The sequence below is a fragment of the Sparus aurata genome, chromosome 11 (genome assembly GCF_900880675.1).
Source record: "Sparus aurata chromosome 11, fSpaAur1.1, whole genome shotgun sequence".
NCBI lineage: Eukaryota > Metazoa > Chordata > Actinopteri > Spariformes > Sparidae > Sparus > Sparus aurata.
In genome coordinates this window covers 34541053-34568112 of record NC_044197.1, presented here as the reverse complement: position 1 = coordinate 34568112, position 27060 = coordinate 34541053, and the positions used below count along the sequence as shown (strand labels likewise).

The 27060-nt window shown below is 41.8% G+C and overlaps 1 protein-coding gene across 1 annotated transcript in view; it reads right to left on the bottom strand.

Moving 5' to 3' along the window:
• Positions 1–256: 256 nt before the first annotated feature.
• Positions 257–27060, bottom strand: part of artn (artemin) — a 42712-nt gene continuing 15908 nt past the window's right edge. Inside the window, exons 2-4 of the mRNA XM_030432595.1 lie at positions 17958–18022; positions 7314–7482; positions 257–2975 (exon numbers count right to left, since the gene is read on the bottom strand). Of these exons, the coding sequence (XP_030288455.1) occupies positions 2566–2975; positions 7314–7482; positions 17958–18022 (644 nt within the window). The 3' untranslated portion in view covers positions 257–2565. The remainder of the gene's footprint in view (positions 2976–7313; positions 7483–17957; positions 18023–27060) is intronic.

Here is a 27060-nt window from a genome sequence, read left to right as displayed (position 1 = left end):
TGTAATGGCATCTTACAATATACCATTTACAATGGATGTAAACAAGCTCTGCTGAAACAAGCTCTCCAGCGCTGCTGCGGCTTTTACAATTAGAGGACAGTGTGTTGTTATCTGATGTGAATTTTGAGAGCCTCTGGTATGTGTGTGTGTGTGTGTGTGTGTGTGTGTGTGTGTGTGTGTGTGTGTGTGTGTGTGTGTGAGCGTGTGCGTGTGCGTGTGTGTAAACAAGAGACCTTGAAACGTGAATACAGTTGCTGTCATATTGAGTTTTCCTTGACCAGTTGTAAGTTTTTGAGCTGCCCTGGAAAGAAAGGTAGAATGTTATCACAAGGTGAATGCAAGTGTTGGTCTTATGAAGACCGTTATACTTTACTGTACTAAACAGAAGAGAAAAAACTTCTAGAAACTTGTAAGTTGTTAAAAGCACGTCTTCACATAATAGACTTTGGTCTTAAAAGTGAGTTTTTGGTTGACTTGTGGTTGTCTTGCTGTATTTACTTTGTTTTAATGGAGGCTATGGAGACAGTTCAGGAAAATTATCCAGAAATCACATTTGGCTCAATCATGGAGGTTCACTGAATAACTGGTGTTTGGCAAATAATGGAATATAAATATTATCGGCTATAAAACAACCGAGCAGGAGAAAAAGATCAACATGTTAACAAAGCCATGGTGTGGATGTTCAGTAGGACAGTGATGTTCAAACTATAGGAGATAAGGTAGACATGTTTAGTGGGAATACAGTGATTACTGTGACCTGAACACAGGCTTTTGGCTTTGTTAGATAGCCAAGTTGTCAGCAGGCTAACTGTTACTGTTTCTCTTTTACATGCAGACATTTGAAGCTGATCATTCATAATTCAAACCATATTAAAACCAACCAACTCTCTCCATCTTTAAATCTAACTCTTATTTTAATTTAATGGCCAATTTCGAAGTAGCCAATATATTTCAGATACGGTTGTCATTGGACTGTTGCATTCCTTTCTTCTTTTCCAATAAAAGTTGTGCCCTCATATTCTGTGAGCTAAGCATGTTGATCTGTCTGATTGATATAGACCAAATATTTGCTCATATTTGTAATTATTTACACTGTGTTTTAAAAATTCTTATTATCTTCTAGTTATGTTTTTATATTGTTTACACTCCAGTCGGTTCAATATCACTGGTACTGGGACGTTGCTATGGAATAGTCTTTATTGTCATTGTACAGGAGAGTAAAATTTTTTGTATTGCAGGTACTATCCTTGTTTTAACTCATCTCAATATTTCATTCAGGGTTCTGATAATAATATGTTGTTTTAATGCAGCGATTGACAATCCATCTCCTCCACTCACAGCTGGAGGCCTTAGTATTTACAGAGACAGGTATCCAGAATCACAAGCGCTACTTTTAGTGAAGCAAGTATCCAAAAGAGATACAGAGGACAACAGCTGGCACAGTGGAGGTTGGCTGTTAGACGTTTCTCTGGCAATAACACAACAGCTGGTTTGTGTCTGTGCTGGGAGGTTGGGGATGATGGGAACTTTTGGTTAACCAACCCAAACTCTTTTTTTCCCCAGGTGTGCACTCATACACACAAAGTATCTTCTTCTGTTGGTTTTCCATGGCGCACCCCTACACTTAATACAATGAATGCATGAAGTGTGTGTGTTGTGGCTGACAATATTTTAAGGGGTCAAATTTCCCTGTTTCATACATACAGTATGTGGGTAATTTGTACCATCAAATAAAATGTGTAATTGGATTGGTGTTTTAGCCCTCCATGTTCACTCGAGTGAATTGTAAAAGCTGCCATAACCTGTAATCTGAATAAGCTGCCGACTTATTTATTTGGATTTTGGATTAAGATAAGTTGATACATTTTTGGGTTATGATTGTTACCTTTGATAACCCCTAAAGTTGAAGAGATAATGAAGGGCAGTGTTTTTTGGACTGTTTATTAAACGGCACAAATTGATAATTTTTTTAACACAAATAAAGAAAATATTCCCTGTCTGTATACTTACTGGAGCCACATATGTCTGCATGCAGTTTTCCTCTTTAAACGTTAGCTTCTGCTTGAGGAATAGCTAACATATTTGTTAGATAACAGATCTGGAATGATCTGCCGAAAAACAGACTACTGGTGGAGTAAACAGCCCCCAGTCAAAATAACAAGGGACTTGTTAAGGAAATATTCTTAATTACGTGAAATAGTGACACTGGTCATCAGTGAGCTTATTTTGCTGAGGGGCTGAAGACCTCAAACATGGCTGCTCGAGGGAAAGCCTTCAGTGGCTGAATGAAGGAAAATCCACTATGGACTGGAACAGTGCTGACTTCCTCCTCTATGCTTATTGCTGGTGGCAGACAACCTAGTGTCCTGCTGATGGCTTAAGACCTCTGTCTGAAGGCTTGTGAACCTCCACTAACAACAGCCAAGTGTTAGTGGAGGGAAGGACCTGGACACTGCACTGAACCACGGTTACGTCCCCCAATATGGAGATCAGACCTTGGTGCATCCTGCTCTTTCACACACACTCTTGTGTTTGTGTACTGCAGATAGACACGTATCTTTGCAGTCAGCCCACACAGCTACAGTTGGCTGCTGATAGCCACCGAATTGTCTGCCATGTAGTCGTGGTGTCCATGAATGACACAGTCTCATAGCGTGTCGGACGACAGCAGGGGTGACTGCTGACCTTCTTTTCTGAGATGCTCCCGTTGTCTATAAGAGCTTTGAGGGCCAGGTCATAGTTCTTACGGGAGCTGTGGCATGTGCCAACACAGTACTTAAAGAGGATGATCTCATCTGAATCGTAGCCAAGGCCGAGATCCCGTACCCGCATCTCCTTCCTCTCCAAGTGGCAGTCGTGACTACTCTTGGTCTTCTTGCGGTTCCTCCTTGATGTTCTGGGCGAGTTTGGGTCACGAGGAGAGCGTCGCCATCTAATCTGCTGGACCTCCTCTTCCTGCATCAGTGACCACTCTTCTACAAGACGAAGGAGAAACACAGGACATCTAGGTGGTCAACAATATTGTTCCATGTGTAGTATTTGAATAAGTGTGACTTCTGTTGCCCAAACCACCACACTACAGAGCAGCTTGTTTCATGGGCTGGTCATTGGCAATAAAAACGATTTATTTATTCATAAGATAAAAGGAAAATGTCTGGTATGCCAGAGCCAGTCTTGTGCTTCGTAATGAGAATTGATATTTCCTAGGATTTGATATTACTGTGTTATCATAGTATTGTGAGAAAACTGAAATATCCTTTCCTGGTCATACTGTCATGATTTTGATTTTTGGTGTGTTTTTTCATCTTTTATTTCGTAGTTTTATCGTCTTGTGTGTTGTCCCTTTCTACTCCCTGCTCACTTGTGTTACCAATGTTCTGTTTCCCTCAAGCATTCCTGTGCCCATCCCCAGCCTAGTTTAGTATATGCTTGTATTGTTCCCTCACTCTTTGTTGTCTGTTTCCATCCATGTGTCTCCTGGGCTGCCGTGCCTGTTCCCCGGTCCTCAAGTGTTCTCTGTGTTCCTGATTTGGTATTTGGTTTTCAGGTTTGCCTGTTTTTTATATTTTTCTTTAATTTTACCTATGACTTTCCTTTATCTGAATTTTGGTACTTGTTTTTGGACTTTCACATTGGACATGCTTCAAACCTTTATCCACCTACACTAAATTTCAAACTGTTTGGTGCTGCTGTTTAGTAAACATGAAGGTTCAGTCTGGAAGTCTGTATGAATTGAATAGTTAGTCCCCATTATGGTAATTGTGAGGACTCCTGTTGGCAAGAGAAGACCCTTTGTGAACACTTCATCAGATGTGTGCTCTGGCCTTTAGAGACTGAAAGGTGAAACACTTCTCACACTTTGTACCGGATTAGAACAGAGTTTTATGACCCAGCAGATGAGCGCATGTGTGATTAATTTGAAAGCAGACCTCCGCCTCTGTTTCTAAGCTGAGTGCTGCAACACATACTGTCACTACGTGGGTCATTACCAGTAGGGGAGCTGAGCCACTAGTCAAAATCCAACAGGAGCTGAGGTTGTTTTGTCAGTTGCCAGGAACGTTTCCAACATTTACCAACATTACACTGACCCAGGTGTTGGAATTTTGCTCCCTGACCTGAGGATGGCTTTTCCCTGCACTTTCTCTGATTGCCCCCATGCAGTCATTTCCCCTGAATGCCTCAGTACAGTAATTTCCTCAGGGGAGAGTTAATACCACTGCACAGTGTTCATTCACCTCCACACAGGCACTTGTCAGCTCATGCCATTGATGTTTAAAAAATCATGGGAAAAAATGCACAGAAATATTCCTTGAGGCAAACAGCACAGGACCATCTCAGCTACATATTCAGCCATGTTAAAACATGCCACAATATTTCATGTAATTATACAACTATTCCTGGTTACAATTGAATTGGGCAATGCTCAGACAGTCATGTCTATCTGTACTAAACAGTGTTGCCTTCAGTAGTGCAGTCACAAGAAAATCTTGTGTGACGCTTTAATGTGTCAGTCATCTTCCATCACAGTCATGAATACAGTTTTAGAAGGAAGAACAGAGAAAGAGAAACAGAACATAGGTTTGCCTGACAGCACTGCAAAATACCGTCAATGATTGAAACAACATTGCAGAAATGCTTCAAGCACTACAGTCACTGTACAGTAACCCTGTGTTTGTCCCTCTGTTCTGTTCAATTAATAAAGCCTTGGAGGCATCTCATATTGGAGTTAAACAAAGCTGTGCTTCTCAATGAAGGTAACGATAAAGAAACAATTTTACAAAATGACTGACAGATCTTCCACACTCTGCTTCCCTCATCTGTTCTGCTCCTGTACAGTCACAACATCCACAATGCTTAATCTTTACATGAGACCACATCCATCTTCTAACTTGTCTTTCATTTCAATCTGAACTACAAACTTATAAAGTTTCCTGACTGAATCTTGCACGGTTTTCAAACTGTCATAGTGAGAAAGACAGAAATTCAAGTTATCAAAACTGCTTCTGTTTTTGTTCCCATTACAGGTGTCTACAGCAGGGTTCCATGTCTGAGCTCCATGAAATCAGTAAAATCCCAGGACCGTATAGGTCGGTGATGGTGACACACGCTAGTTTGTGTGGTTCACTATTCCTTGTCTGCAACATTTTCCACTGTACTCCATTCAATTTCCATTCAACAAGAAATACCAGCCTTCAGGAATTTAACAATAAACAACAAAAGATAGAATTTAAGTTTGTGACAAACAAATGAAACAATCCCCAGTGTCCTCCTGTACCAGTCAGCTTATCATCTTCATCACACAGGAGAAGAGTCTGGAAGTTAGCTGCAGGCTAATCTGGGACACTGAATGGATTATTTTTACCCTCATGTACACAAGGGCCCCTGCTCAGTTGACCAAGGCCATTCTCAGTGTTGAAAAGTAGCAGGCAATTTTCCAGAGGCTATATTAGTCATCTGGGAGTGACACACTGTTATTTTATGTTCATATGGTCTACGTTTCAGATTTACGAGGCTTTGTTTTCAGCGACTGAGCAGCACATAACTGAGTAATGTCAGAATGAAGGATGAAGATGAAGAGCTTATACAAGGCCAGCAGTAAGTGGCCAGGCTAACATGTCCCCTGTGCACAAGTGTTCCCACTGGGCATGTCTTACAAAGGTCCAAACAAACTAAATAACACTATGGGCTCTATATTCAAACATCTATTTCTGTATTAGGAACTTTATGTATGTCACTTTCAAATGACATGGAATGAATTAAACAAGGTTTCGGTGAAGTTCTCTTCTCTGCAACCCAGTCGCCATTAAAAAATGTTGGAAGTCAACATTTCTGCAACCCACAGACGTCTGTTTGTGTTAAAAGCTACATACCATATTGACATTTTAACTAAACTTGTCTTATCACATTCTCAGTTTGTGTTTATTACCTGACTTAGTTATCAGTAGGTAGAGTGGATGGTGGCGGAGTTACAGGTAAGAAGACTGTCAAGTGGAGTTTTTAATGGCGACAGTACTATAAAAATTGCTTTACTCTATTGCATTATTTTTATTCTGTTGGTACAGATCAATTCAGACACCAACAGGGTCTTGCAGAGTTTTGTGAAAGTATGCAGTAAACAATTACAGATCATTCCCATTGTCCCTTTCTCATGTATGTTTGATTAATGACTTTTATATTTACTCCAAGCACCAAGCAGCAGGGGTACAGCTGCATATCATTATTTGTTGGATTAGCAAGGTAGACAGCATCATTCATTTGTGAGAATAAAAACACATAAGCAACTTAGTGACTTCAAAATGAACAAGGTAGGTTTCTAGAGGTTTCAACTATTACGGTGAACACCGATTTGAATTCTTTCTTCATTGGTCCCAAAAAACAATGACTTGTGCAGGGCTTTTGGCCATGACCTCCACCATTTTGTAACAGCCTAACTGAACTGTAAAGGTGACGTCATCATTTAGTTTGGGGAAAGAACTGCAGCTAGGCGCCCAAACAGTCCTGACTGTAATGACGTTTTGAACATACTGTTCTGAACACAATTAACAGTGATTGAGAGGTGGATAAAGATGTCGTTAGACACATTGCAGTGACTTACACTCTCTGGAGATTTATCCTGTCCTTTGCCAAAAAGTCTTCACCCAATCGGAACATTTTATCATTTACGCCTCTCCAATGGGAGATGATATTTAGGTTATGTATACTAATAATAACATCAACATAAGGATTTGAAACATAACTGGTTTATAGGATGTTTTTAGGATACATATCTCTCTAACCTCAACTTGCAGATTATGAGGCACCAGCATGTTTAAGTGAGTGAGGAAGATTAATTTCACAATAAACCGGGGCGCTGTTTAGCTCAGTTGGTAGAGCGCGCGTCCCATGTGCCGAGGCTCTGCAGAGGAGCCGGGTTCGACTCCCGGCCTGGGTCCCTTTGCTGCGTGTCACTCCCCCTCTCTCTCTTCCTGTTTTCTGTCATATCTTCAGCTGTTCTATCAATAAAGCCATAAAAGGCCAAAAAAAATCACAATAAAACCAGCTCAAGTTTGGTTTGTTCAATCTCAATAAATTGATACATTTTCTAAAATTAATCTGCATTTTATCATTGATGCGTGTTATTGTCAGCTTGCCTTATTCAGCACTGACGGTCTACCCCCACCTCATCACATGTCTTTGCAGTAAATGTGCACAACTGACCTGCCATTTGATTTCATCAGAGTTGATCAGTCAGTCGAGTCGAGTTTGATCATAAAAAAGTAGAACAAGAAGTCTGCTGATATCATGCTGATGCAATAAGAAGATGAGTTACTGACCAACAGCTTGAGGCCAGGGTGTATGGATGCTCCTGTCCTCTACCAGACCCTCAGCAGGAGACCAGGGCTGGCTAAAGACACGCTGGAGGTCTGACTGAGCCTCTTTTTTGTCATCCTCAGAAAACACTTCCACCAGTGTCAGCAATGACGCCACCACCCACAGCATCACCTGACAACATCAAGAAACACATACTGGAGTCACTTTGGTCAGCTGGATGGCAGAAGGTGCCAGGAGATTCAATGATTCACTTGTGCTTCATAGTTAATCCTATCATCAAACAGTATAAAATCTGCAGCAAAGACAGAGTGAAATGTAATGTTTTCACTGGAACACCTAAGTGCTGAGGGGGCAAGAAACTTTGATTCTGTGGTACTTTAGCAAGGGTAAGGATGCCAAGTATTCCAATGAAAAGCCTCTGCCTAGGCACAAAAAGCACTTGTGGAAGAACTGAAGTAATATATCACAGTATAAAAATTACAATCTAACAAGTAATTTTTTTTATTGTATTATATCTCCTGATGAATGAATATACATTCAGCTAATTCTAGATATGCTCTGTACCAGAAGTGGAAGTCAAGTGATTTGAATTGAGTTTGGTCACTGGGTTGGATGGGGAGATACTGCTGGCTGTCGTCTGCTAAACAGTTAAATGAGATATAATTTTACCTAATGGAGGCATAGAGATGGAAGTCCATCAAGTAGATCAGGATGTATTTAACCACCAGCTAGTGCCCCAAAGGTCTCTCTAGAGATACTTTTTTTTCTGAAATGGTTCTGATACAGAAGGCTTTATTGTAGATTTGAACCGCAAGATCATCTGTTGTAAAGAGCACAAAACAATCCCTGGATCCAGCAGGGTATGGGTTGGCTTTAAAGTAGACCACCAGTGAGGTGTCCTTGAGCATGATGCCCCAGTGGAGCTGCTCAGTTGCTGGCAGGTCACACTGTGGTTGTAAAGAGCCACTTCCAGGTGTGATTGTATAACTGTGCAAATGTGATCATAGCGTCCCTAAAACACATAGCATTGTTCTTAGTGAAACTACCCTGAATAATGATCATTTTAGGAGAATGGAAGCTGTTTTTCATTGAATGTGTAACTTGTAAGAACTAGACTTTAAAAGCAGCTCCAAAACTTTAGGGGGCAGCAAAACTGCTAACTGCAGCTCATTATACTGCTGTAGATTTTTTTGGCTACAGCAACTAGTTGTGCAACTAAGTGGCCCTATTAGCTGACGGCAGCAACACATCCTCATAATTTAACAACTAAATAGGCTGACTGTCAGCGTCTCCCAAAACAACACCACTGTTGCAGCATACCAGTGACAGGCCTACCAATGCTTTGTTGTACAGTCACAGTTCGGTTAGATTTAGGCAAGAAACCTGCTTGTTGAGGTTTAACATTACATTGTTGTTTGGGTTTAAATCCTGACATCACTTCTGTAATTTCAGTTACAAACATATGTACGTTAGTAACTTATGTTTTAGGACGTGTACATGTTCACGTTCATGACAATTGGAACGATCGCTTTGGGATTTGGAATCTTTATGCAATATTGGAAAATGAGAAAGATCGCTACTGAGCAGACCAGTGCGAGGGCAGACAACGCCAATACTCGGAGTGCTGTGGTCGGGATACGCTCTGACATCTCAACAATCCGCGAGTTCGTGATACAGATGCGAGTTGATGTAGCCACCAATCGGGAGGACATGGCGAAGCTAACAGCGATGAAAGCTGCAGAGGAGAATGATGATTAACATAAAAATGCATTAAAGGGCTCTTACACCATCCCAACACCATCTCAACGAATAATAAATACACTGGACTTTTGCTCTCTGTCGATTGGACATTCTGACTTTGTGGCAAGCCTGGCTATAAGATGAGGCTATAACATGAGACTGTTGTTCACTCATGATGGACTAATATGGACACATGTGCAGACACACACGTAATCTGTATGTACTGTCTAAAGCTTGAATTCAGCTCTGTATGCTACTGCTGTAATATGTTTTGTCAAAGGTCATAACAAAAGAAAAAAAGAGAAGAAAAGAAAAAAGTAAATTGCAAAAGACAAGAAAAGATCAGGATGAAGATTTTATCCTGTGGGTAATGGGGGCGGGACTTGATAAGCTTTGGCTTCTCCCGCTTTTCCCTTTCGGCCATGTGTGTTGTATTATTTGAACAATGATGAAATGTGATGTTTATGAATTGACATGCCCGAAATAAATAACATAAATAAATAGATAAATAAATGTTATGTTATATACATGACGTAACTAAAAGAAGTCAGCGTTGACTTCTGGTTTCACGCTGGACATGAACAGCAGTCTCCGGAATGAAAGTTCTCTGCTTGTTTAACCTGACCACTCATCCCTGACCTTCTCCCTATAAAGGCTTTTCACTCTCTTAACTACTTCTTCTCTACTTACTACCTCCTCCTTTGCAGATGTAATAATTATTTGTTACTATAGCCGCTAGAAACCACTGCCTAGCAACAAACATAGATATGGGTCACAATTAAGGTTGGGTAGGTCTGTTTGGTCTTGTGAACAAACTTCACCCAGTTTGATTTTGTGCCAATCAAACTTTGAGCATTTGTCAGGTGTTACTTAAGGTGGAGGTAACTAGCAGCATGTGGCTAGTTAGCAAGAGCCAGGAGATAGCTGATTAGCTTAGCTCCACAGGTAGTGGAATGCTTATGATTTGTTATGGTGTAGTAAAGCTGAGATTTGTGAACACAATGGCCCTCATTTATTAAAAGAACGTACGGCAGAAAAACGTGCGTACGACCATTTCCACGCAAACTTCGGCATTTATCAATTTGGACGTGAGCGGAAGCTACGATCAAATCTCACGTCAGGTCTGAGATCGTGTACGCAAATTTGAGTCTGTGGATTTGCGGTGCAGCACAGCAAAATCTGGCTGAGTCTGAAAATAACAAACCTCAGCTGTCATTAAGCATAAGCAGTCACATATTTAGACCAGATCAAAACGGATTCTTAAAACGAATAAAACAAAAACATTTTTTTAAAAGCCCACGTTTTTACTGAAAGGCTACCACTTTTTTGTAATATAAAATATAGGCTAAATAACCTTACGTGACAACTAATTAATGGAATACCTAATAACCCCGCTACAGAGCAGGAACGCAGACACAGTAGTGCGCACACACGCACACGGGTCACAGTGGAGCTGCTTCGGGTTGCTGAAGGGCAGGTGGCTCCGTCTCGGACCAGCAGGGGGAACGCTGCTGTACACAGATACAGGTGAACAGTCAGGTGTAGTGCCTTTGATGTGCCGGCGCAGTAAGATGAGCCAGTGCCCATGGAACCGTGGCCAGCACATCCTCCACTGGGGGCTATACGGAGGAGACAGGACCTCATTCATCGCCTTTAAAACGTAAAGTATACCTTAAACTCTTGCAAATGCTCTGCAGTATTTAATCAGTAATGTGAAGTATTGGTGGAATTGGCTAAAGGCATAATAAACATAGAAAATGGACAACATTTAGTCATTTTTACACTTTATTAAGACTTTAGAGTTTCATTAATTTCTTTTAATGTGTTATTTATTGCCTCATGTGCGCCGACAACTGAGGCCAATAAACTGCATATTTTTGTTTGTCTGTCCGCGACCTCTGCCGTGATGATGTTTGGTCTGGGCGCAGCACCGGGGCCAGAGGGCACGCGCTCTGGGGAGGAGACCTGGCCGACATGATGCTGGTGCCTGGCTCTGAAACATTTAAAAATACAATAAAAATGTAAACCCATGTAACATGTGTAAGCCTAATTATTTTGAGAAATGTGAACAGTCAGAGTTTGATAGATTTTACAATGCAAGCATAAGGGGGTTGTTAGTTACCATTCTGCTCTGGCTCTGACGCGAGTGCGTCTGCGTCACCTCAGCCGGAGTCCGTCCTCTGGCAACGCTGTTGACTGCCTCCGTTATTCTCTTCCATACAGTGTTTTTATGAGCTCCTTTAATTCCATTTTTCAGACTGCCAAATAGCACATCTTTGTTTTCTCCACCTCAGATGTCAGGATGCCGATCTCCATCTCGGAAAAGTTTATTATCTTGCCAGTGTTTCTTCTCTCCATATTTGACCTCAGTGGGCGAGGCCTCCGAACCAGGAATATTTAAGGGCGTAACATGTTAATGACGATCGAAATCAGCCGCCGCATTTATCAAGACCCGATCATTCGCACACTGAGATTGGTCAGATACGAATGTTTCATAAATCACACGTGTGTCCTGTCGTACGACCAATTCTGCGCTCAGATCTGCGCCCGTTTTCATGCAAGATTGATAAATGAGGGCCAGTGTTACTAGACTACTCAGACCAACATTCACAAGATAAGATTCTCATCAGTAATGAGCTGGTGCAGGCGCTACTTCAGCCTTTTAGCTTTACATGCTGGTTGTGGAGCCTGCAGTAAGGAACCTCTTTTTGACCCACTGCTCATGTTTGACCTGTTACCATTGCTGCATTGTTATGTTAATACAAACTCAACACCTGTATCTGTTTTGTATTGAAAGCCCTCTAACATTTCAGTGGAGAGAATCCCTTAATTTCCTAACAAGATTTCTATTGTGAGACATTTGTATTATTTAGGACTAAACCTGACATAAGTATAAATAAATAAATAAATGCATAAATAAATACATACATACATAAATCTCTGGTCTCTGGGGAACAAGACGGACAAGCTCGCCGCGCTGATAAAGGCTCAGAGGGAATATCGTGAGTGCAGTGTGTTGTGTTTCACGGAGACATGGCTTCACTCAAACATCCCGGACCACAGCGTGGTGATTCCCGGCTTCAGCACTGTTCGGGCGGACAGGGACGTGACAAGCAGCGGAAAGAAGAAAGGAGGAGGGATTGCACTGTATGTCAGTGAGAGGTGGTGTAATCCCGGACATGTTCACGTGAAGAAACGTCTCTGTTCCCCGGACATTGAACTGTTGACTGTGGGGATGAGGCCTTATTATTTGCCCCGGGAGTTCACATCCGCCATCATTATCGGTGTGTACGTTCCTCCTTCAGCTGATGCAGCGGTGGCCTGTGACGTCATCCACTCCGCTGTTGCCCAGATACAGACGCAGCATCCTAATGCATTTATTGTCATCACTGGGGATTTTAATCACGTCTCACTGGACAAAACCCTCCCAACATTTCACCAGTATGTTGACTGCCCCACCAGAGACTGTAACACACTGGATCTGTTGTATGCAAATGCTAAGGATGCATACAGTCCCACAGCCCTCCCCCCTCTTGGAAGATCTGACCACAACCTGGTTCTGCTGACCCCTAAGTATATGCCTCTTGTTCAGCGGCAGCCTGTCCACACTAGGAGCGTGAGGAGGTGGACTCAGGAGGCTGCTGACGCACTACAGGACTGCTTTGAGTCGACAGACTGGGATGCACTTGTTGAGCCACATGGAGAGGATCTGGACAGCATGACCGACTGCATCACAGAATACATCAGGTTCTGTGAACACACCACCATGCCAACCTGGACTGTACGCTGCTTCCCTAATAATAAGCCGTGGATCACCAATGACCTGAAAGCCCTTCTTAACAAGAAGAAGAGGGCGTTCAGGTCTGGAGACAGGGAAGAACTGAGGAGAGTGCAGCATGAACTCAGGGATATGCTGAGGGCCTGTAAAGATGCCTACAGGAGGAAGCTGGAGGCCAAACTCCAGCAGAACAATGGGAGGGATGTGTGGACTGGTATGAAGCAGATCACTGGGTGTAAGGTGAGCGGCAGACAGTCATCGGGCAGCCTGGAGAGGGCAAACGAGCTGAACAGATTCTTCAATAGGTTCAGCTCACAGCCTTCTGTTGTCTCCCTGACACCTCCAGACCCCCACACACCCTCACTGCCCCAAATGCTTCCTCCCCTCCTCCCTCACTCCTCTGATGTGAGCTCTCCTGTGCAGCACCTCTCCTCCTCCTTCTCCTCCTCCTCCTCCTCCACCTCTTCCTCCTCCACCTCCTCCTCCTCCTCCTCCACCAGCAGCCTCCCCCGCATGACTGTGACTGCAGGCCAGGTTAGGAGACAGCTGGAGAGACTCCACCAGCAGAAGGCTGCAGGCCCTGACGGTATCAGCCCCAGGATCCTGAAGACATGTGCCAGCCAGCTGTCTCCTGTCCTACAACACCTCTACAACCTGAGCCTGGGTCAGGAGAGAATACCGGTGCTTTGGAAGACTTCCTGCCTGGTTCCTGTTCCAAAGAAGTCGACACCATCAGACCTCAATGACTATCGACCAGTGGCCCTCACATCTTACGTCATGAAGGTGCTGGAGAGACTGGTTTTGGCCAACCTGAGGCCGCAGGTGAGAGCCCTGCTAGACCCTCTGCAATTTGCTTACCAGCCCCACTTGGGAGTTGATGACGCTGTCATCTACCTGCTGCAACGAGCCCATTCGCACCTGGATGGTGGAGGAGGCACTGTGAGAATCACATTCTTTGATTTCTCTAGTGCTTTTAACACCATTCAGCCACTGCTACTTGGGGAGAAGCTGCGGGTGATGGGTGTAGACGACACAATGATCTCCTGGATTACTGACTACCTGACAGGCAGGCCACAGTTTGTCCCTATGGGCAGTGTTCTGTCTGATGCGGTGGTTAGTGATACAGGAGCTCCACAGGGGACTGTACTGTCTCCTTTCCCGTTCACCTTATACACCACTGACTTTCAGTACAACACCGGGTCGTGTCACCTGCAAAAGTTTTCTGACGACTCGGCTGTTGTTGGGTGTATAAGTGAGGGACAGGAGTACAGGGCACTGGTAGACAACTTTGTGGAGTGGACTGGACAGAATCACCTGCGGCTGAACATCAGCAAGACCAGAGAGATGGTGATAGATTTCAGGAAGAAGAGGAAGACGGCTTTCCAACCTCTGTGCATTCTGGGAAGGGATGTGGAGGCGGTGGAGGATTACAAGTACCTGGGTGTTACCATCAACCACAGACTGGACTGGAGATCTAACACTGAAGCTGTGTACAAGAAGGGGATGAGCAGACTTTACTTCCTGAGGAAGCTGAGATCCTTCAACGTGTGCAGCAAGATGTTGGAGATCTTTTATCAGTCTGTGGTGGCCAGTGTACTTTTCTTTGCTGTGGTTTGTTGGGGAAGCAGCATCGGAGCCAGCGACACCAACAGACTCAACAAACTGATCAGGAAGGCTGGCTCTGTGATTGGCTGCAAACAGGACACTCTGGAGGCTGTGGTGGAGAGGAGGACACTGAAAAACTGTTATCCATCATGGATAATCCTCTCCACCCTCTCCAACTCACACTGGTCAGACAGCGGAGCACCTTCTCCGGAAGGCTGCTTCAGCTTCGCTGTCGTAGCAACAGATACAGGAAATCTTTCCCGCCACAATCCATCACTTTATATAATAACTCTCTCACCTCTGCCTGACAGAGAACTCTGGTCTCTCTACTGTTTTGTTGTATATATTATTATTGTTATAGTATATTTTGCATATTTTGTTTTGTTGTATATATTATTATTGTTTATTGTTTATAGCACACTGTGCACTGTATATATACACTATGTTTATATTGGATTCTATTTATGTTATGTACGAAGTGTTTTATTTGCTGACCCACTACTGCTGTAACAAAATAATTTCCCAGTCTGGGATCATTAAAGTAATTATATCTATCTATCTATCTATCTATCTATCTATCTATCTATCTATCTATCTATCTATCTATCTAAGTTTAAGGACATGTTAACATTTTGACACTATATATATATTTTTTTTTTTTTTGGCATAACAGATATGATCTATCATGCCCAGATCATAATGTACTATAGGAGACAACACCAGACAATAAATTTTAACATAATAGAGTTTAATAATAATGTTATATTGAACATGGGAATATTGTTCTGATGTATATGTGACAATTGATCATTTGTCATTTCATCACAAATAAATACAGACATCTATTCACCTCTTATCTTTTAACCATAGAAGACCGTCTGTGGTTGTAATTATCAGATCAGTCAGATTCACATCAAATAAAAGACAGGATTTTTTTTAATTACTCACGACTCAAGTCATTTTAAGTACATTTGTATTCTGCTTTAAGTAGCTAGTTTGATCACAAGTGTACTTTGGCAGGCCTACTTGTTTTTGTAAAGTAACAGTACTAATACTTGACAAGAGTTTTTGGCTACTCTTCTCCATTGTCTCTGCATGTTAATCTGCCACTAAAGTATAGGACAACAGAGTCTTAACAGGTATTAACAGATAAGAGCTGCATAAAAAAACAGTTCCATTAAAAAAAAATAATAATAATAAAAAAAAAATTAAAATGAAAATAGGGAAAATAAGAATCTGGACCTCACTAATTTCTTGCTACTGGGTCAATAGGAATACAAGTGCCTCGTTCAACTATCCCTTTATATGATCTGAATCTGGTTTTATATATTTAGTTGACTTTATGAAGTCAACTTTATGTTTTATAACTGGGCATACCACATGCATATAGTGTCAGAGTGGCTGAGGTATTTTTTTTTTTTTCTAGACACGATATCCATATTGACACCTGGCACTGCCCCTTTTGCTTCGCCTTGTCAGGAATGAAACATCCTTGCCACCCACTGAGGTTGGGAAAGGATTGTGAGGTTTACCCAAAGGAAGGGTCCCTTTGCAGTTTCTCATCATACCATACAAAGTTTTAGTCCGTGGATTGGGAACAAATTGAATGCTGGTATGAACAATGTATTAAGATTGTTGGTGATTGATTTGTCAGAAAAAACACTACCATTTGAAAAATTTGATGCCAAACATGGAATACCTTCTAAATATTTCTGTGGTTTTCTTCAGTTCAGAAACTTAATTAACAGTCTTAATTTCTCTAAAGCTTTTCCAAAATCTACTGACTCATTTTTGCACGGTTTCGCCACATTAAAACATCATATAAAACAATCATATCCTACAGTTATTGAAAACTGTAGTCTGTCAGTATGTTCAACATTGACAGAATCAAAAGTGTATGGGAGAGGAACCTGGGAACTGAGTTTCAGGAGGAGACATAGTCCAATGCAGTGGAGTCAGCGGTAAAATCTTTCCGTGCAATAGGCTGACAGAGAGTCGGTATAGGATCCCTCACAGATTGCAGCACACACTCCAAGCCTTTCACACTTTCTATCCTGGGATCTCTCCCGTCCTAGTCATGTACAAGAAATAGGTTGGATCTTACATACATTGCATTTGGAGCCGCCCTCTGATTCATAAATTCTAGGAAAAAGCTAGACTGGAATTTAATTTAGTTTTGGTTAAGAAAATACTAAATAAATCCTGGTTTGTTTCTGTTGGGTATCTCAGGGGGAGGGTTCCCACTGACTAGTGTCCAGCAAAAACTACTGAACAAACGCCTTGTATTAGTAAGAAGATGCATTTTATTCCAATGGATTAAGACCAGACCTCAAACTGTTAACCAGTCTTGAGCTCAGTTTTGACAGGGAATAAGAAGGTCTTTGATAAGTTGTAGCCACCCTTTTCTAAACCATCTCCCGTCTGCACAACAGACTTAATACGCAGGGGGCGCTGCAGTGTGGACTGACATCCTGCCAGTACCCCTGTGAAGACCTAATGCTTCCTCCTGGGTATCCTGTTGTGTGATGCAGGAAGGCTCCTGCTGTATTCAGTAATCTATGTGACATATCTAAGCTCAATGAACCATCCATGTTATGTACCATGTAATGCTGCCATGTGTATCTGTTGTTTTCCTTTTTGATTTTTCATCCCACATGATTTGCTCATACCAGATGCTGTCACGTATGTTTTGTTCTCTTTTTTTCTTCCAAAACGTCAATAAAATATCAATAAAAAATATAAGAAAATGACAGGGCATTGTTATCAATAAACCATTCACTGTGAAAAAATAAAGCATTAAAAGCCAACACATAATGTGTCACAGTTGTCCTGATGGACTGTAGTGCTGCTGTTGTTAAGGGGGCTCTCATTAAGATCCATCAGGTGTGGCTGAGTTACGTGCAAGAGCTAATGGTGAAACACCTTAGAACTTTAAGTAGCTAATGTCACATTAGTGAGCTCATTTTTTATGTGTTGTTGAGAATAGACATACAGAAATGACTTAGTTGATTCAAATAGTATACTTTTGAATTGTTTTAAAGAAAACTATTTTGCATGCCTTTTTATCAATAAGTTAAAAAACTAGTTAGAATTCAAAGTGTAGAGACATGCAGTTGTTTGTATTTGCATTGAATGTTTTGGTGTACAGTGTTACATACATTGAGCAAACTGAGCTGGCCTGGGTAAGCGATCTATCTCGTCCCAGCGGCTCTTTGACATGGAAATTGTGCCTGGATTCCCAGTGACTGGCTTTGAGCCTACACAAGCCCTGTCTACCCTCAGCCATCACCTGGACCTCTTTAATTACTTAATTGACAAGTGACACCTTCTCACTGTGCAGGTAAGGTTAATATTTTAACATCACTTATGAAATGAGTTTCTCTGCGGTGTCTGGCAGTGACTTAGGGGCCAGATCAGTATAGTGGAAACAGGCTGATGATGAAACATATATGACAGTCTGCCAACAAACCCTACTGGCCTACTTTTACTTCTGATTCTCATGCATTCACAAACTCAGGCTCACCTTCCAGTTCTTCAGGTGATGCTGGGTAGTCGACACCTCCTGCCTCCACCACCAGGTTTTTCCATCTGAAAAAAGAATAACAGCAACAACAATTACAAAGAGGAGCACTAGTCAGCCATCTAATAAACCGCTCTACCAGCTTTCCCTCACTTTAATAACAAGATACAATTAATCTTTACTCATCAAAAGATCTTGATGATAATTCATTCTCTGTTTACCACAGTGCCTTGGCTACTGAAATCTCATTCCTATCACTTAGACACAAGTATGACAGTTTACCCACTGGATTAATAACAGGAGCGAAATGCTATTCTGAAAACTCACAATTTAGCTGTCAGTGGTTGTGCCTTCTTCATGAAGCTGTAATAGTAATGCAGTCTTCTACCAATCTTCACAAATGCAATATGTGCAACTTTTATTTTAAAACATTAAAAGATTAACTAACATTATGAACAGAGTGTAAACAACAGTTTTGGCATTATGTCTGTGTATTGTCTTGCAGGCTACTGCAGATAGTACGCTATCCCGGTCTGTTCTGTCTCATAATACTGCATCCTCAATAGTCCAGTAGTATAGCTCAGGCCTCTGGGGGTGGGTGCTGACTGATGCTAGATCTCCCTCTTTATGGCCTTACATCTGTTCCCTCCTGCACCTGACCTATCATATCATACTCTGGCCTCACAATGACAATACAAAATTTACATTATCATTCATGCAGTTTTGTCAGTGTCATCAGCTCTGGTGGTTTTGTATAACTTGTTAGCAAGCAGCCAAGATGATAAAAGTTCTATCAACAGGACCACAACAGCACATGAAGTGGGACAGTAAATATGACGTGGATGCTTCATCTCCATAAGGGATGTGAGAATGGACATAGATGAGACAAAAGAGTGGGTCATACATAATGTACTCTCTGTTTCTTTCATAGCTATTTCCTCTCTGTGACTGGCTGTGCCTATCTATCTTCCTATCAATCAGACACATCATATAGCCCAGTGGTTCTCTCTGGGCTATCACCCCCTATTGCCCAGGTCCCTTACACTCCCCCATCACATAAAATGTAGGCTACTATCCTCACTAAATGTTGATGACTCAATATAATTATGATTATTACTTTTGCTATTATTGTTATTTATTATATCAAATGTATCTATATTATCATACTATTTGCATTTATTTATTTATCTTCATATTCACTTACAGTTGGAAGATTATTGTCATTAGTTTCCCAGGGAGCAACAAAGCTCTGTGAAAATAAATAATCTTTATGAACTTAACCAAATGCATTGCAAACAGCAGCCAATCAGAAATGCACAACAAGAAGCATTACTAGGTGTAGTCAAAAAAAATAATGGCACTAAAAGTGAAAAGTGTTATAATGTATTTCTAGATAATAGACTGAAACAATTCTGCTTGTTAATTTGTAAGCATATCAATAACAAGGCATTTACACTGTATCACCGGGAAAAATTAATGCTTTCAGGAAACTCCACTTTTCTCCACATTGAATACCAAGGAAGAGTTGACAATTGTTTTGTGATGGAACGAGACACCATCTCATCCTGCCGTGCTATCGCCGGCGTTGAGAAACACTGATATAGCCTAAAGAAGTGTAGTTGTTGTGTTGAATATTCTGCGGTGTGCTGACTGAAGGCATCCAGCGGCAGGGACAAAGCCAGATACATCATGAGGTTATTGGTCCGTCAGTCACCACAAGCCTAGGGAGTGGATCTGCTGGTTGCGTGTGACCATTTCTTCATTGTTGTTTCTTTTGTGAGCTGTATGTGCTACATAGTGAAGAATGAGCCTAAAATGAGCAGGACACTTACTTTCTGATCTCAGAATGTTTTCTGCACTGATATGTACCTGCATGCAGCATCAGAGTGGAAGCTTTGCTGTACTGTCTAACCCGTGTATTCTGTGTCTCACTGTTTATTAATTGAATATAATGACATCACAATAAAACTATAATATATTTGAGGTTGTTAATTTTATATGAATATCCAAACAGCTATTTCTGACTGAATGTATGAACGCACCATATTTATAGATAAACAATCACACACAATCCCCATTGAGGCAGCCCAGTTTTTTTTTTCTCATTTTAGATCATAACTGATGTGACACAATCATAAAATAACATTTATTTTCTAATCATTTCCCTGAAACAGCTGCTCACTCTCTTCATTCACTCCGTAACTTGCTCGACCACTGCCTCTCTGTCTCTCTCTGTCTCCCTTGTCAAGGTGGTGAATCAGTCAATTTGTGTGTTTTAACAAATGGTAACCAACAAACCCTGTACGGTATCCCTCTAAATTAATGTTTGATAATAATAAAAAGCATCATCTTCCACCTCCTTCTCATTCCAGCCAAGCAAAAGTTTGGTCACTCACATCAAAGTCACTGATCTGCTTAGTGACACTAGCAGCTATGAGACACTAACCCTTTTTACACAGCGTCTCCACATTATCTCCGGAGCGGTAGTTCGCCAGTTCTCCGCCGATGGTGATTCACACAGAGCGAAACATCTCCGCCTTCACATGTGTAATTCATACAGAAAGCCGGCGCTGCGGCTCTTAAAGAGGCGTGACGGTACACGTCATGTTGATGACGTCGGTGTTTCCCCAGGTGTTCCCCAGGTGTTCCCCTGTCCATCTAAACCCGCGGACAGTTTATAATCATATGGATGCTGTTATAATGTGTTGTAATTGAGATTCTGACCCACCGAACATCCTGGAAAGTGATGAAGTTACATTTTTAGTGCTAAATTACATAATTACATAATCACCATCAGTAAAACGGATGCTGAGTGACTCCCTCACTTGCAGGGACGGAGGCTGTTTTCTGGGTTAACCCTGAAGTCTCGGTCTGGAGGACTGACCGTCGCAGTGATTTATTTTCATCATAAACACATGGTGAATTTTTTTTGCAGGTGACAGACACTGGTTTCATGCAGAAATGTGAGGAAGAGTCGGTAGGACAGGCGGGAGGACAGACAGGAGGACAGACGCTTCTCCACGTACAGCTGTGGTATTTGTTTTCCGCATATAAGTTGCCAACGATAGTTACAGTTACTACGTTACTTTTGTTTGGTCCTGTAACGTTGCTTTGTGGGGCATTTCTCTGTATTTAGTTGAGTGAAGGACCTGTGCAGTTATCAGACTGTCAGACTGACATGCCCCACAGCTCCGGCTTATCCGTTCACACTGGTTCGGCTCACCAATAATGAGGCCCTGATACTACCTCCAGAGGCAGATTATCCCCCTCTCCGCATCTGAAACTTTCACATGAACGAGGGTGCGGAGAATTGGCGCTGGTTCCCTGCATGCAAACAGCAGTGTGAATAGTGCTACTGAGACACATCCTACAAGTAGCTACAAAAGTAAGGTTATGGAATAACCACAAAGCCATTGACAGGCCATTATATTACAAGCTGTACCCCGAGGAAGCCATCCCATGTACCTTTGGAGCCTCCATGATACATAGGAAGGAGCATCATTCAGACCCATCAGCAGCAGCATAAATTCAGTTACTTATAATATATCCAAGCATTTAGTCAGTATCCTACCTCCTTTGTTCGGTAACACTCAACACCACATCAAAAACTCACAGGATTTCGCCAACAAGGTGAGAGAAATAACACTGGCACCAGACAAAACAATGGTTTCTTATGATGTAACCTCACTTTTTACATGCATTCCTACTCAAGAAGCTGTTAAGATGGTAAAGAAACGCCTGCAAGAGGACAGCAGTTTGTCCAGCAGAATCAACTTCAACCACGACCACATTTGTGCCTTTCTTGAGTCTGATGACTACCTACTTCCAGTACAGTGAAGTTTTCTACAGACAGAAGCACGGCTGTGCAATGGATGCTCCCAGTGGTGGCCAACCTAAACCTGGCTAACCTTCGATAAACATCATATCCTGGTTCACTTCAAACCTACCAACACACTGAGGCAGAAGCCTGACCATCCTAAGGACAAACCACCCAGGCACAAGCAGAGTAAAGTAGTTTATGTTCAATGTAGCCAGGACTGTACAGATTTGTACATTGGGGAGACAAAACAACCTCTCCATAAACGAATGGCACAACACAGGAGGGCCAACTCCTCAGCTCAAGACTCTGCTGTCCACTTCCATCTGAAGGAGAAAAATCATTCCTTTGAGGACGACAATGTGAACATCTTGCCCAGAGAGGACAGATGGTTTGAAAGAGGAGTAATAGAATCCATCTATGTTAAACTGAAACAACCAAGGTCGGACTGTAGAGATAGGAATTGATAAGAATTTAATGATTCCGATTCCATTATCGATATTGCTTACCGATCTGATTCCTTATCGATTCTCTTATCGATTCTCATTGGGTGAGGCAATAAGTATGAATTTGTTTGTTTGTATGAACTCCCTTTAATATCTGATCAGAAGAGGCAGCACAGAGTATACACAAATTATGTGTAGCAACCTCAGAACAAGCCTAAAAGTAGGTGAGCTACTTCTCAAAGTAAGGTGCAGGGACTCATAGCTTAGGGCAGTGTTCCTCAACCAGTATGCCATGGCATGCTAGTGTAGAGCTTAGATCGGGCCCAAAACATCAAGCCCAAGACGAGCCCGTGCATGTTGTGTTAGAGCCCGGCCGGACGACACATGAACTGTAATTATGAGTTGTTGTCACTGCCCACGACTTGTTTAAAATGGTTCCATACCTCAGACTTTCCTCCAAACTAGCTCAAAGTTAATTCTCCTGTTTTTATTTTTTTCTTTACATCTTCAAGCTCCATGTTGCACTTACACAATCAGTAATGCCGGTACCGCTTTACTAATCTGACCACTTTTTTCAGTAACGAGTGCTCTAACGCATTAATATTTCCAAAACAGTGATCAGATTGAAGTGACTTATTCAAGTCACTGTGCGTAACTATTATTTTTGTCATTTTCCTTAGTAAAAATATATATTTTCGCTTTCTTCTTACATCTTGGGAAGTGATGTGACGTATGCCAAAAGTCACGTTTTCAGCATGAGGGACACTCACGTGTACCCCACGCAGCGACACAAACACAAACAAGCCCGAGGTTCGGGTCGGGCTCGGGCAGAGAATCTAAACTCTACGCTAGTGTGTGCCTTGTCAGATGATCAAGTGTGCCTTACCTGAGTAACCCTGCCTCTGTGAAAGGAGTAGCTGGAGGTGCACGAGAGCTGCTGCAGCCCCTGAGCCAGCCAGACTCCAGCCGTCAACATCATCTCAATTTGACGGACAATGACAATGGAGATTATTCGTGTAGTAAAAGTTGACACAATGAAATGGCGCTCACATTAACTAAGTAGACAGAGCCCTGTCTGCCTAGAGAGTTTAAAATTACCTTCGGCATCAATAACGGATGGCGTCCCGTTAGCTCTGCTGCTGCTTGTCTCACTTGCGTCACTATGTAGTAGTGTATAAACACTCCGTGTGGCCCAATGTTTCTGCATACTGGAAGTAGTTCCCCCCTTTGATGAAATGGAAACTTTACAAGTGTTGCAAGTGACCATATTGTTGTCTTTTTGTGTAAACTATACCCAAAACAACGCAGCGCTTGTGTGACGTCATGATGCATTTGCAACGAGCGGAACCGATAAGCGGAATTGTTAAGCGGGGATGGTAACGATTCAGAGGAAACGACTCACTGGGCACCGGTTCTGAAGAAGAACCTGTTCTCGATTCCCATCCCAAGTGGACTGGCGTACAGGCACACTGGGGATTTCCCCGGTGGGCCGGGCCATGAGAAAAAGAAAAAGAAAGGGGGAAAAAAGTCTATCGCGACAGCAAACAGCGTTGTGGTCCGCTTGGGGGCTGGGTCGAGCGGCTATTATTGTGATAGGCTACACCTGTGTTCACGTATCACTGCCTATGCTCAGGAGCGGACTGGCCATCTGTGTGTTCTGGAGAATCACAGAACGGCTGGTACTCCAGGACGGCCAGCGGCCACCACGCAGTCATCCTCAGTTTTTTTGATTTTTTTCATGTTAATCTACTTTTTCACACTCCAGACTGATAGGTGGCCAAAATGCGTCTTTAAATTGGATGCCAGCCGGCAGCCGCCCGTGCCCAACAGCAGTGACGGACTGGTAATCTGGAACTGCAGCAGATGCTGGAGCCCTCCTAGGCCGCTTGGGCCAGCCGACCAATCAGTGAGCAGCAGAAAAGTCGCAAACATGATCATATCTGTCTGCCCCCTCTGAAGCGTCAATGATGTTCTAGTGCTTAATGACAACCAAATTTCTCCAATTCACTCATACATATTATAGTAGCAATCTGATCAGTATTTCTTTGCCACATATGACTCTCTGTATCACAGTCATGGTTACCCTCTACAGTCACAAACTTTGACATCAGTCTGCATTGTTTTGTAGCGAAATGTCTTATTCAGATGTTCAAATGTGTGCATGGTTTGAAATAAAACAAATCTACCTGCATTTTTTTATTTGATTCTTTGTTTGCAAAAGTTAAAATGAAGCAATGCCTTCTGGGAATTTCAAGACTGAATCGAGATCCCACCTCTTTGCATCTGAACTTTCACACACACTGCAATGCTGAGAATCAGCGAATGATCCCTGCGCTGAAAGGGCAGTGTGAATGGGGCTACTCATTCACTCACTCACTCGACAGTTAAGTCCATAGGTGAGAGAAATCCTTCGGATTGGCTGTTCTCAGCGAATCAGTGCACAAGAAGAGAAACAGACACAGAAAGTTCATTGAGCCTGTCGCTGCAGTTTCCATGATTTTACCTATTTAGGATTCACCTGGTGGAAGCCTTTAAACAGTACAGTTCGAAAACACCCTGAAAGGATGCAATCAAAAATACTGAATACATCTTAAAACAGATTTTATAGCATAATAGCATAAAAGAGTAACTTGAGTATTTCCCTACCTACATCCTGTTAACCCAGGTTTTGTTTTGATTTTTTTTACATCAAAGTGATTAATTCTAAATTTCTAAAATGTGTCCAGCAATGAGTCTGACTCTGCAGCCAGCTGCAGTTATAATATAATCCTCTGGGGCGACTGCAGCCATTCAAAGAGCTTCTTTTCTCCGCTGACACACTGTTATAGTTGAACAACATGATTGAAAAAATGTGAGAACATAGACTGTACCTGCACATGAATTGGCACTGGCCACTGCTCGCTCTCATGTCATCTGTGTGTTCTCTGTGTGCAGAGTCATCAAGGAAACAGAGTGTCATCATGAGGCAGATGGCTCCCCTTGATTTTAGTTATATTGTAAACTAAGCTTTTAGCCCTTCCTGTCATTTGTTTTTTTCTCGTTGCTGAGACTGTTAGTTACATCAAGAACTCTATAACAACTGAGTACTGTGCAGTACAGATCAGCAGAGAGACCAGCTGATCTAAAGTCAGAGACTGTAAAGACATGAACAGTTAAACTGTTATGTTACATAAAGTGATTTTCTACTGTTAAACCTGGGGAGCAAAATGTGTTCCTTTTGAGAATGAACTGACATGTTAAATTTGCTGTAAGTGATATTATTTGATGACATCACTGTTGGAGAGTGTTTAGTCAGTAACACATGCCTCTACTCCCCCTGCTCATTCAGTAAAAGAGAACATTAGTCTTCTGGTATCCCTGCCCTCCTCATTCAATCAGGACAGAGAATGCCACAAAGAGGCGGTCCTGATGAACACACAGAGAGCAGGATCCTCTTGTTTTGGAGGGTCACAGAAAGCCAGCACTCCTGGTGACAGCTTATTACCAAACAGGCCAAGATGAAATGAGAGGTGCTTGAGAAAGGATAGAGACAAAGAGAGAGTGAGTCATGATGTGTGTTGATGAGGAGAGGAGGGAGGGTACTGCTCTGCACAAACCGGACAGGAAGTTACATATTCAAATACATGTCAATGAAATACTGCCCAGCTCTTGTAATGTCTCTGGTCCACTGCGCAGTATAAATCAAAGTTCAGAGTGGCAGTTTTACTAAGACTTCAGAGATGAGCAGTGCCTCATCCCAGAGCCTCTTACACTGTAAACCCGAACGTTCAAAAATAATTAAATAGATTAAGTACTGTATACTGAAAGTTTTAGAAAAAGTTCTACTTACTTAATTATGTCAAGTTGGTGTAACATGTTGTTCCTTTTTGGTTTTGACTAATCATTTTTGATTAAATGGAACTATTTTGTATTTAAGTGAGCATAACTTAAAAACATCTCTTAAGCACAACTTGATAGAATTAAGTTATTACATGCTAAGAATGATAAAGTCCTGTTATTTCAATGTTTTTAAATAGGGATGATTTACAAATAAACATAATTTATATAGCACATGCTTAAATACAATAAAATCTCAAAGTGCTTCTCCAAATAAATAAAATCAGTAAAAAAAAAACAGTAACAATTCGATTGGGACAAATGGTCTACAATGCATTTGACATTTAGTGGAGGACAAAATGTATTTTATTTAAGCATCAGTTTACTCTAGCCTATATGTTTTTTTATTTTTACTTAAGTGTTGAGCAGCTGCAGGGATAATGTTTTATTTCGAGTTAATCTCTGATTCACCTTCCGAAGCAGACGGCGCCACTAATGTGCATACTACACTGATTCCTTACCGCTCTTTGAAAAAACACAGAAGAAGAAAAGTTGGAACTGCAGAGATGGTTGGCGGCTGGAAGCAACAGAAGGCAGAAAGTTCGACCTATGCGGCAGCAGTCAGGACTTACTGTAAGTTTTGAAGTTGAATATTTATTCACTTTTACTTATTTAACCCCATGGATTGTAATAAACTAAGTTTACAGCAGAGGCAAAACTCCACTGGCCACCATGGTGCTAACTAGCTAACCAATTACAACAAATGTAATGGTCAGCTGCAAGAACTAGCGAGCTAACATTAGCTAACCTAGGTTACAACCTAATCTTTCAGCGGATCCAAGCTCACAAACAGTATATTTTGTTATGTGATGAATGTATTTCCCATCATTGCATCTCTCTCTTCCAGTTTCAAGAAGTTAAGACTTTAAGATATAACTGGAGATGTGATAAAGATAAATGATATGTCATCTGTTCTGTTCCATGTGTTAGTGTGTGATTAGTGTCTCTTTTTCATCGATTCAGGACA